The 12,507-nt window shown below is 38.1% G+C and overlaps 1 protein-coding gene across 9 annotated transcripts in view; it reads left to right on the top strand.

The window, feature by feature from the left end:
* Window positions 1–12,507, top strand: part of RIC1 (RIC1 homolog, RAB6A GEF complex partner 1) — a 166,632-nt gene that overhangs the window by 117,601 nt on the left and 36,524 nt on the right. For all 9 annotated transcript variants that reach the window (XM_045882150.3, XM_045882147.3, XM_045882148.3 and 6 more), the window contains 4 exons: window positions 2,661–2,749; window positions 9,012–9,156; window positions 9,810–9,858; window positions 11,619–11,771. In XM_045882150.3, the coding sequence (XP_045738106.1) occupies window positions 2,661–2,749; window positions 9,012–9,156; window positions 9,810–9,858; window positions 11,619–11,771 (436 nt within the window). The remainder of the gene's footprint in view (window positions 1–2,660; window positions 2,750–9,011; window positions 9,157–9,809; window positions 9,859–11,618; window positions 11,772–12,507) is intronic.

Genomic DNA, 12,507 nt, shown 5'->3' with positions numbered 1-12,507 from the left:
ACATGAGCATCTGACAGGAGCAGTGGGGTGCCCCATACCACACTGCCTGCAGTCAGGGTGGCCTCATGGGGCTACCGGGGCTGGATGGGAGAACCCACGAGATGTAGTCTGGCCCTTCCCTCGGGCAGTGAAGGTGGAATCTCGGCCTTCGGCCTCTGTCATCTCACTTTTCTTCATTTGGGAGAGTACCAGCCTTTTTTTTTTTTTTTTTTTTGGTGTGACCCCTGGGTTGGGGTGGAAATTTTGGATTGTAGTTGTGTGACGTGACAGACCAGTGGCTTCTAGTTCTGGTCTTCCAGCCCTTACCAGGATTAATTGCCCTGAACACACTCAATTGTAGCTGGTATCCTTCGAGTTCTGTAAGAAGGTGACTTTCTTCTAGGATGTCAGTTTGCAAGGGGATCAGTCTTACAACCTAACTCTCCTGGGATCAAGTCCTGCGTCTGGCTCTGTGCTCCGTGGGGAGTCCGCTTCTCCCTCTCCTTCCCGTTCATGCTCTCTCTCACTGTCTCTGTGTCTCTCTCTGAAATAAATACAGTCTTTAAATAAAAAAAAGGGTTTGACTAAATGCTGGTTACACATTTTTATCATGGGATGTTGTGTACTTGCCGGGGTACCATGGAGCAGTAATGTCCTTGTATGAGTGATACTAAATTTTGTCACTTGTGACTATAGCCATATCTCTATTAGTGAGTAGTGTGCTATGCATGAAGAAATATTTTTCTCTTATAATGGGTTAATGAGAAATGGAAATAAAAATAATTTAAACAATACAGGCATCACAGAATACATAAAAGGTTAGTTGTCAGTCTTTTTTAAGTGTTGACTTAGCTCCTATTTCTTGTATTAGAAATATCGGACTCTTCTCACTGACTTGTTAGAGCTCAGCAACCCAGAGTTCCCACTTGACAGTTGTCAGGTGCAAAGGAAAAACAAGTAAATACCTGCTAGCTACTTAGTGCTGGCAGTGTCTAATTGGGCAGGTAGTCTGGAAAGATAGCTATTCCTAGGCATTTGGCTTCTGCCTAAGGTGGGATAACAGATCAGATTCTTTCTCCCACGTGGAGAAGAAAATGGACAAAAATATGGAAGAGTAAGACAATATCAGTTCGAGGGAGGCACCTGGGTGGCTCAGATGGTTAAGCATCTGCTTTCGGCTCAGGTTATGATCCCAGGGTCCTGGGATCGAGCCCCACATCGGGCTCCTGGCTCAGCGAGGAGCCTGCTTCTTCCTCTCCCTCTGCCTCTCTCCCTGTTCATGCTTTCTCTCTCTCTCTCTCTGAGTCTCAAATGAATAAATAAAATCTTTAAAAAAAGACAATATGAGTTCGAGACCCTGAAAGGTGGGAAACAAATAAAATTCTACAAATGCCTCAGCTTTAATTACTTTGAGAGAGTTTCCAGGCTGCAGCACGAGGCTGGGGAGACAGAACCTGGCAGATTGCCTGAGTTATGGGGAAGTGAAAATCTGGGGAGACCAAAGCAGCGAGGACTCAGGATGTACAGCAAAAGACAACAGAGTGGCACAAAGAAGGAACTCCAGAGAGCTGGAGAGGGTCTCTTTTGAGTATTAAATATGGAAGATATAAAAAAAGATCCACATCAAACATTGTAGAAGAAAAGAATAATAAGCTTGAGAAACATAGCAAGAGAAATTATCCAGAATGAAACAGAGTGGAAAAAGATTTAAAAACACAGCATCAGTGAGCTGTGCGGTAAGTTCAAGTGGCCTCTTAGTGCAGGTGTTTTATTGAGTCCTAGTCCTGATCCTTGAGAAGAGCTGACCAGGCTGGATATGGGTCAGAACAACATTTGTGTTAAATTTTTTATCTGAAAATAGTTCCGTAAGCAAAAATGGTATTTTTTATGATCATTATAGATCAATTTTGAAATGTAGCTTAGAAGCAATATTACAAAGTTTTAGTTTTGGTTTCTGGCCCTTCCTAAACTTGGCCCTTGTTAAGATTTCTTAAATGAAATCATTATATATACCATGTTCACAGAATAACATATATAGTGTGTAGATGCAAAAAATGGTATTGGATAGAAAACATAATAAAATGAAAATCTGTCTAAATTACCATCCAGCATGAGAAATAGCATATTACCAGGGCGGGTGCAACCCCTTTCTTCCCCCTCTTTTTTAATATCCTTCTCCACCAGAGATGGTGTGTCCATTAGTTCTTTGTTGCATTTTTACCACAAGTGTATTTACTATGTTTTGAATGTTTTTGACTGAATAGAAACAGAATTATACTACATATATACATACTGGCTATCTGTTTTAATGCATGTGTCTATAAAGTCCTGTCAGTGCTGTAGCTAGACTACTATGTGAGTATTCCACAGTTTATGCTTCCTTTCTCTTGCTGGACATTCAGGTTGCTTCTGTTGTTTTGCATTTATACACAATACTATAGTGAACATTGTGCATAGCTTTTGATAACATAGACAAGGATATTTCTGGAATATATTTAGAGGGAGAATTTTACTGGATTACAAATAATGCGTTTGTTCAAATTTATGAGACTGCAAATTATTTACAAAATGGTTTTGGTTTAGTTTACGCTCTTACCAACAGAACATAACAGTTCCATAATAATGCTTTCTGTATTTGTATTTATCTTTTTTTTCATTAAAAGCTTATTTGTTTTTCACAGTGGATCTGTACAGGTATATACAATAGATAACACCACTGGAGCTATGCTGCTGTCTCATAAACTAGAGCTAACAGCAAAACAGTATCCTGGTGAGTCCTTTTTTTCCTTATTTTTAATTTTTAATGTACAGGTAATGGTATGTGTAGTGATTGGATTTTAAATGATGCATGCTGTAGGTCAAATACAGTTAAAACATATAACTGTATTTCGTGTGGCCCAGGGATTTTGCTCTGGTCTCTTACCTGATTTCATTGCCTTTGTTATTTTATGCCTTCCAATTCAACCTATTCATTCAGCAAATCCTTATCAAATACATACTTGTAGGCCAGACACTGCTCTAACTGGTGGATAGACAGAAGTAAACAAAACAGTGTCTTTCTGAACCCCTTAGTGAATCTTGAGTGGACCCTCATGGGATTAAGTCTGAAGTCTTTGTCATTGGAAATGCTTTTGACCAAAACTAACAGAATACCCAAGGTATTGTGGCTTAAATAGGGTTTATTTTCTCTGCTAGCAAGAAATCCAGAGATGAGTTGCTGCTGGCCTTCATTTGGTGTTTCCTTCATGGTCTCGGGTAGCTTCTGAGCTGCAAGCATTACTTCTGCATTTGAGTAAAGAAGAAAGGAAGAAACGGCATATTTGGTTTTTTGATCAGGAAAGCCGAGGTTTCTCAGAAGCATTCCCACCTCCTACCTGCTCTAGCTATCTTCCACTCACATCTGATTGGCCATAATTATGTCTCATTAGCTAACCTTGCGATTTTCCTAGCCTTTATGGTAGAAGTGGGCAAGGGAGAACGAGGATGGAAATAGATGTGGTATTAACCAACCAGCAGTGTCTACCACACAGGTGGCATGTAAGGTCTTTTGCTGATTATTTCTGGCAGCATTTCTTGGTTCACTCAGCCCTTAGGGTCTCCATAATTTTACCACACTACCTCTATGTTAAATGCCAAAAGTTCTGTTTATTAAGTAGTTAGGTCTAAATCCTGTAGTAGCATTTTCAAAAAGTAAGACACATAAATGAAAAGAAAAATAATATTTTATTTTTATTCTTAAAATATTTTTTGCTAATAGGATGTTTGTGCCTATTGGACACTGTACAGTTTCTCAAACCTTGGAGTCCGATTGGGTACAGTCAGTCATATTTCCTGTTCCACATTGATTTTCACATGACACTTTTTCTACAACTCCTAAAAAGCCATCTTCACAAAGGTGTAACAGCATCAGAATAAATGTAGTTGCAATCTCATGTTGCAGCTGTGAACTCCCTGGAGCTGATGATTTACATTGTGTTCATCAGATACTATATATTACTGTATTTCTCTTGAAGATTGTCTCAGGGATACCCTGCACATAGACCTAGGAACTGCAGTCTGACACTTTACCAAACTACCTGCAGATTCTTGAGAGTCAGCTATTGTCTCCTATTGTTCTCTTTACCTGAAATGTCCTATATTTCTATAGGGAGGGTCTGTATATATTGGTCTTTCAAGCTTAAATGAAATCTCATTTTGTGAACTAGGCAGAATACCATTCCCTCCTGTGCCTCATTATATTTTGCATATAACATCTTTCTTTTTGATAATGCTTTATTGAACTTAGCGGCTTACAGGTCTTATTTTCTGCTAGCTTCATGGTAAGAATGTAGGATGTATCTATCTCTTTACACCAAGCAAGTTCAGTTTAGTGAGAGGCACATAGTTAACAAATGTGATGAATGAATCAGTGTTTTTAAGCCAATGACCTTTGCAGAGGTCACTGTAGAATCTCATTACTACATGTCTCATGAATTTGATATTGTACTGTGTTCTATATGTGGGTTAGTAATTGGGACCCTTTTCAAACTGTTCTGTTCCTCTCCCAAATTTAGATATGCTCCTATATTAAGAATAATTGCTGTATAACTATACAAACTTCTCTGATGTTTGGGTCAGAAAAAAAAAAGTCAGAAAAATTGAGGGCACCCATCTAAATCTAATTCAGTAATAAAATTCTCATTAGCCTCAAGGAGGGGAAGCTAAGGTGTCTCATGTCAAAATCTCAGGAAACATTAAATATGTAACTGTTAATGTTGACTTAGTATTACCCACATGTATGCCAGTATTTTTCCCCATCATGTCTTTTTTAACACCTCATACCTTCCACTTGAGACCATTTTCTGTCTGCAGTACATTCTTCAGAATTTTCTTTAGTGAAATTTTTTATGATGATACACTCAATTTGGGGGGAGGGGTGGGATCTGAAAATGTGTGTATTTTGCCCTTGTAATTTAATTATGGTTTAACTTTTTTATACAATTTTGGATGGACAGTTACTGTTACCATCCAGTTTCACTGTTGCTCTTGGGAACTCTGGTCGAGTTATATTTCCTTTTCAGGAGATTGGATTTTTTTCTCTTTAGCTACTTTTAAGACTTTTTCTTTGTCTTTGGGGTGGTTTCGTCTGTGATTTGGAAGGTGAAGAATTTTCTAATTTTTTTTCCTTTTTTTAAAATCTTGTTTGAGATTCAGGCTTGCTGGATCTGAGGATTCATATTGTCCAGCTCTTTTGGAAAATATTCAACCATTATTTCTCTATTTAAATATTGCCTCTTGTTTAATCTCTTTTTCTGGAAATCTAATCAGACTTTTTACAGGTTCCTTAACCTGCCTTTTAACATTTTTCATTTTTTTGATTCTCTGGACTGTATTCTAGAAAGTTTTTCCCTGTCTTCTGATACACTAATTCTTTCTTCATTTATGTTTAATAGTCTACTTAATCTGTCCATTTTTAATTACTGTATTTTTTATTTCCAGAGGGTTTACTTAGCTCTTTTTTCTAATCTGTATGCATCCTGTTCCTAGTTTCAATATTCTTTTCTTAGGTATTAAAAAATGGCTTTTATATTCTTTGTTAATCTCAGTATCTGAAATCTTCTTTCTGAGTTTGGGTTCTCATGAATTTGTTTATATATTTTAGAATTTTTTACTGAGAGCTGCTTAATTTCCTTCAAACTTACTTGTTTGAATGCTTTGTGACCTAAATTGAATTTGAGTTCTTCCAAAGAGGGTTTGTGTGTGTTTATGGCAAGTTACGTGAGAGTACTACATCAGTCTGGACCGTTTGCATTATATTCTGTTTGCAATTTTTTTTTTAATCATACAAGTTGTACAAATTACAAATTAGAGTGAGGACTGACTTGTGGTTGCAGATTCTCAGGGGGAGATTCTTTATTTTCCATTCTTGGACAAAACAAAGTATCCTTTGCTATTTCTTTACCTTCCACATGGTAGAGTTTATTTCTCATTCTTCCTTACACCATGAATGTAGCCTTCTGTGCCCCACCCATTACGTGGTATCTTCTCTTAGATACCCTGCCTTGGCCAAGCTCTGAGCTTGATCTCCTGTCCCTCATGTGCTGGGAGTCATCAGAAATAGAAGTCAGGGGCTCCAGGGTTTGGCAGAAAAATTCAGGGCAGAAGCCCTTTGTACACTCACTTACCTCCCAGAATTTTTAGTTGTTTTGAGGTGTTTAAGTATCCTATTCAACATTTTATTTTTTTTTAGAGAGAAAAAGAATGTGTACTTGAGCAGGAGGGAAGGGCAGAGGGAGAGGGGGAGAGAAAATCCAAAGGAGGCTCCATGGCCAGTGTGGAGCCGGATGCAGGGCTCGATCTCACAACCCTGAGATCATGACCTGAGCCGAGATCAAGAGTCAGATGCTTATTAACCAACTGAGCTACCCAAGCGCCCCAGTGTTCTATTCAGCATTTTCGTTGTTTCAGTGTGGAGAGTCATTTCAGGTGTCTAATTGCTCTCCTGCCAGAAATAGAAATTTGCTCCTTAAGTCTTTATCATTCTCACTGGATAGCCTTTAAAGGCTTGCATGTATTTTTCTGTAAAGACAGATTTGCATCCTGCAAGAATAGAGTGATATGAATTTTGATTGTTATTTCTGGCCCTTTTATCTGTTTATTATTTTTTTTTTTAAGATTTTTTATTTTTTATTAGAGAGCACAAGCAGGGGGAGCGGCAGGGAGAGGGAGAGGGAGAAGCAGGCTTCCCGCTGAGCAGGGAGCCCGACGTGGGGCTCGATCCCAGGACCCTGGGGCCATGACCTGGGCCGAAGGCAGACGCTTCACCGACTGAGCCACCCAGGCGCCCCTGTTTGTTAATTTTTTATCCATACTTAAGTTGCCCTGCCCAGTAGCTACCAGCCACATTTGGCTATTTTTATTAAACTAATTGAAATTAAAAAAAAATAACTTTATTTCTTTAGTTGCGTGGTCACATTTACATGTTCAGTAGCCCCGTGTAGCTAGGGGCTGCCTCTTACACCCAGCAAGGAGGAGCATGTCCGTCATTGCAGGACGTGCACCTCACTGCTTCTGTTCAGCACTGTATGGAGTGCTTCAGATTGTTCTTTTCTCAGGCCCTTGGAATGCCATTTCTCCCTTTGGTTACCTACTGACTCTCTCCAAATTCTGCCAGCTTGCTTTAGGCTATAAACCTGCTTACTATAGGAGACTTGTAGGAGGACAATATATCTGAAGCAGGGATGAGCTTCCTTGTTTCCTTCAGGCTGCATTGGCTGAGTTTCACTGGCCGTGGTGCCTCAGGAGTCCTTGCGTGATGCCTCAGCTTCTCTTCTCACTCCCAATGTCATGCTGGACTCAGACGCCTTCTTTGTCTTCCTCTAGGATGTCATTGCTCGGTCTCATCCCATCCTTCTATCCCTGTATTTCCAAGCTTTCTCCACTCCCTGCTTCCAGCCCTTTACTCTCAACCCAGGTACTAACCAATATCATTTTAGGTTTTCTCTTTTCTTTTGGCTTCTGGACCCCTTTCTTTCTTGTAAGTTCAGCTCTGTAACAAAACATCTGTGGGTTACTTTTTAATATTTTTCGCAATATGCAGATTATATCAAAATCTACGTTCATTGTAGGTTGTTACCACCTAGATAAATTTCCTGTAATCCTGACACGTGAAGATTAGATTCACCACCATTAATATTTTATTATAGATCTCTGCAACTAGATTTTAATATGTGCATAATGCTTGGAAAGTGGGTATGCATATTATATGCATATGTATATGTATTTCACGTGGGGTAATAGGTACACTGTTTATAACCTCTCCTTTTCAGTTAACATCCTTTTATGATAGTGAATACCCATATTTTTTTTCTTGCACATGGAATTGCTTTCATTTTGTAAACTTCAATTTGATTTTGTGTTTCTTGGTTTGTTTTTATTTTTGTTATTTAAAAATTTTATTAGAGAGGGAGCGTGCACATGCGTGAGAGAGAGCATGAGAGGTGAGGAGAGGCAGATGGGGAGGGAAAGCAGACTCCCCACTGAGCAGGGAGCCTGATGCGGGCTCCATCCCAGGACCCTGAGATCATGACCTGAGGCAAAGGCAGACGTTTCACCGACTGAGTCACCCAGGCGCCCCCTTGGTTTGTTTTTAAATTTCTCCCCTGGACAGGTGTAAAGTATATGATGTTTCTTATGTATACTCCCATTTTTCATCTGCAAGAATAACAGGGTTATTCATTATGGTGGGGGTTGCTAATGTGAGGATTCAAACATAGGCAGAAGGGAGTCCCTCTCTGTTAACCAAACCTGTCTTCTGTAGACTAAAATCTATATACCTCCCCTTTGGTAGCAGATCTTCTGTGTTTTATAGCCAAAATGTATTAATACTGCAAATGAAAAGAATTTTAAAGAAAGTGGTAACGATAGCTGGTTTTGAATTGCTGACAGAAAATACTCTGCAGTAGGGAAACTTGGGTTTTACTACACAGTGAAATTATGGGATTGAAAGAACAATTATTAGTTAAAAGATGATATGAATGCCTGGAGTACTCAAGCTGGAGTTTACCTACGTAATCCTAATAGAAGTTTAACCTCAATTTATTTTAACTTGGATCCCTGGAATATTGCCATTAGAGCATGAAGATAGTGGTACGACGTTATTTTACATCTTAAAACACTTTCTACTTTGCAAACTACTTTGACATTTAGTGTTGAATCATTGAAGGGAAGCATTATCCCCATTTTACAGAAACTGAATTGGCCAAAGCCAAAGACTTTTAAAACGACACAATTATAGTTACTCGGGCTGACAGTGGCCCAAAATGGCTCTCACTTCTTTTAAATTTTTTGGCAGGTGCGTTTGTTCTGCTTCAATCAAGGCTAATGGCCTTACTCATTTTATGTGACCTTAAATGAGTAGGATTCATCTCATTATTTGAAGCAGACATGTCTTTCTATTCATTTCAACTTGAAAAAGGATAGATTATAAAAAAAATTCTAAGTGTTTCTGAAGGAATCATTTGTTTTTAACTCTTCTCACAATTTCTTAACAGATATTTGGAACAAAACAGGAGCTGTTAAATTGGTCAGATGGTCTCCTGACAATAGTGTTGTGATAGTGACCTGGGAAAATGGAGGCCTTTCTTTATGGAGTGTGTTTGGAGCCCAGCTGATTTGTACCCTTGGAGGAGATTTTGCGTGAGTGAATAAAGACAAGTTTTAGATAAAATAACTCCATTTATCTCCGAGAAAATACACATATACAGAAATTTTGTGTCCTACAGCTACCCTTCTGCCTTATTTGATGCTTAACCCCAAAACAGCTCGTAAGGTTCAGAACTAATTTGTTCAGAATGTGCTGATTCTCTAAACATCCATCCTTTTAAAACTCAGTGTTTATTCGGTAAAATGCATTTGTTTGTTGAACCCCTTAGGTACATATGATAGCATGTTAGATTCAAGGCTAAATCAGATACATTTTGCTTTCAAGTAGCTTATGATCTAATAAGAACAATAAGCCATGTACATAAGTAACTAGTAGGAAATGGAAAATTGTATTATCTTGTTGGGTTGATATCTCTGCCCACTCCTTATGCTACTCTGAACCTCAGTCCTGACAAAGTGAATACTCCTTCCCAAACTGCATGACCCTTTCAAGAAGTTACTCAGGACCTGAAAGATTATGTCTAGGTGATCTACCCAGGTATATCAACCAGCAGTCTCCTCTATTTCATGCATTATTATGTGTTTCTGTTTAAAGGAACAGAATCAATTTGAGTTTTTAAAAAACTAAAGCCAAATATTACATGTAATAGAAGACTTTTTTAAATCGAGTTTCTATTCTGTTACAGTTATAGGTCTGATGGTACCAAAAAAGATCCCCTTAAGATCAACTCTATGGTAAGTACTTTCTGTAAAATACTGGTATAGTGTGGGGTGCCTGGGTGGCTCAGTTGGTTAAGTGTCCAACTCTTGATCTCAGCTCAGGTCTCAATCTTAGGGTCTGTGAGTTGAAGCCTAGCATTGGACTCCATGCTGGGCGTGTGGACCCTACTTAAAAAAAAAAAAAAAAAAAAGTGTGTGTGTAGATCATATATACATACATGTATACACATATGTATACATATATATAATGTATATATTTCTATAGTGTGAGAAACTTTGATTTTTCTTCTGCCCTTTTTTTCTCTTCTTGGCCTGATAAAATTACAAAGCTGTTTTAATCTCAGCAGATTCTTCTTATACAGTTCTTGCTTTGATAAAAGTATTTTTAAAAATCAGGCTGCCCAATTTTCAGTACTTACTTGCTTTTGGTTTTGCTTGTATGTGTCTAGCACACCCCGCCATCTTTGTGAACATAATGACTATTCAAATCAGGCCTTGTTTTTTCCAGAGCATACCTCAATTCCTTATGTGACTCACTAGCACCCACTTCTCATGGTCTCTTTTCTTTTAACATGAAGTGAACTGCTCATTGAGTGTTTTTCCTGAGGAATTTGACATTATTTGAGCATATTTTTAAAACTTCCCATAGATCTCTGTCAAGGGAATTAAAGTCACTGTTGTTAACAGTATTTTTATTTATTACATATTTTTAAGAGTTTCTGTAGAAAACAGTGAGGTGTAACCCCTGTCTTTACATAAGAACATTCTCTTCCTGTAGCCCTTCTGTGCGCCATCTTTGTGAGATTAGTGGCTGTGAGGCTCACTCATTTACCTTCTTCCTTACTCCACAGAGGAGGGCATTTTCTGATCTCGGGTTTCTTGAAGAATTAAAACCACCATGGCTGCCTTGAGTAGCGGCACCAAGGAGCCCATTTGCTGTCTAGCTCCACCTCCATATTTTAAAATAAGTTTTTGAACAAATGATTTCTGTAACTGCCCCTCAGTGCTTCTGAATGGCGTGTAAGAACCAGTGTTCTTAGCCTCACTAGGTTGATATTTTAATCACAAGCTAAGAATCAAAGCATTTTAGTTAACTGTTCAACTTTTATTGGGGGAGAGCCAAACTTCTATGAAGCTTTTGAAATTTAGCAACTATTTATTTTCCCTCTACTATTTTCTTGACATTGTAGATTGGGACCTTAAAACAAAAACAAAAAACTAAAAAGCTATCATGGAATGTAGTTACAGAATATTAAAATTGGCCCTGGAGAGTTTATTTGAACCTTCTCATTTTGTAAAGGAAGAAACGTATACCCTGAGAAAACCAAGTAAATTAACCAAGGTACTGCAGCAGGATGGCAGCTTGGCTGGAATGAAAACCTTAGTCTCGTAGCTTCCATTTGAGTGTTCTTTGCTCTGTACAAGACTGCATCTGTTTTGGGTGCTGCTTTGTCAAGTTTCAGCTGGGTCACATGGGTCTTCCTCTGCAAGGAATTTCTTTGTATTTGAGAGGCAGTTAAATTAATGGAGAAGTTATAGAGAGCAGTCGGCATTTCTTAGGATTTGGGGTGAAGATTGGTATGTAGTGTGTTCACTCTTCCAGGTGGAGAGCGGTGATGGTGGTTTCCACTGGAAAGGGCTACAGATTCTCATAGTTTCTCCAGTCTTTAGAAGTCATTGGTAATGCTATTGTTGGTTGTTTCAGGATTTGAATACTTGAAGCTAGGAAAGGATAACAAACTTCATTGACCTGATTTTTCTTCCCCTTCTCCAAGAGCTGGGGTGCAGAAGGCTATCACCTATGGGTAGTCAGTGGATTTGGTGCTCACAACACTGGAATTGAGTCCGACTCCAAGAGTATAGTTAAACAGCCTGGCATTCTGTTGTTTCAGTTTATCAAGAGTGTACTCACTGTAAACCCTTGTATGGTAAGTGTTTTAAATTACAACTGTTTATTTTTAGTGGCCTTCATAGTAGACTATCAGATTCTTCTCCTAAAATTGGTGGATTATCTTCTTTTGTATATTTTTTGTGATTCTTTGTTTCTTAATAATAATTTACACCAAAATTTTACTTCTCAGCAGCTTTTGTTTTTTGTTGTTTTTTAATAGGATCACAAGCAATTTGAGGGAAAGCAGCATTTACAGATTTACTTGAATAACTTAATTTAGTCTCTTTTTAAATATAATTTCCCAGAGTGTGTTCCACAAGGCACTACTTAGAAGAATCAGTAGCATATACACAGAATAAGGAAAAGTTCTTTTGTCATGTAAAAGTTCTATTTCATCAAATGAAATAAAGAAATTAAAGCTGCAGATTTCTTTATTATAGGACTCTGGGGTCTTTAATATGCTAATGTGCATCATAAAAATCCAGGAATTGGTATATGAAAAACAGTGTTCCCAGCCTTATTTAACTATGAATTTCTAAGGAATGCTTTGAAAAAAATATGACTAGAAACCTGCTTTGGGAAACACTGCCCCAGATTGTAATATAAACTCCTCATGTTTTATCAATCTGAAAGAACATATTAATATCCTGTATTGTTAATATATAATAATGGTGTTACATGTTAGAAGCATATGCCTTAATATCTGCCATCAGTGGGCTTTTAAATATTCGGAACCAGTTTCTAATTAACATTTACAGTTACAATACATTGAG

Source organism: Mirounga angustirostris, unplaced genomic scaffold (assembly GCF_029215605.1).
Source record: "Mirounga angustirostris isolate CCGP_5_RB_7025 unplaced genomic scaffold, mMirAng1.0.hap1 SCAF_15, whole genome shotgun sequence".
Taxonomy (NCBI): Eukaryota; Metazoa; Chordata; class Mammalia; order Carnivora; family Phocidae; genus Mirounga; species Mirounga angustirostris.
The sequence above is the reverse complement of the archived record's forward strand: the minus strand, read 5'-3'. Positions and strand labels throughout refer to the sequence as shown.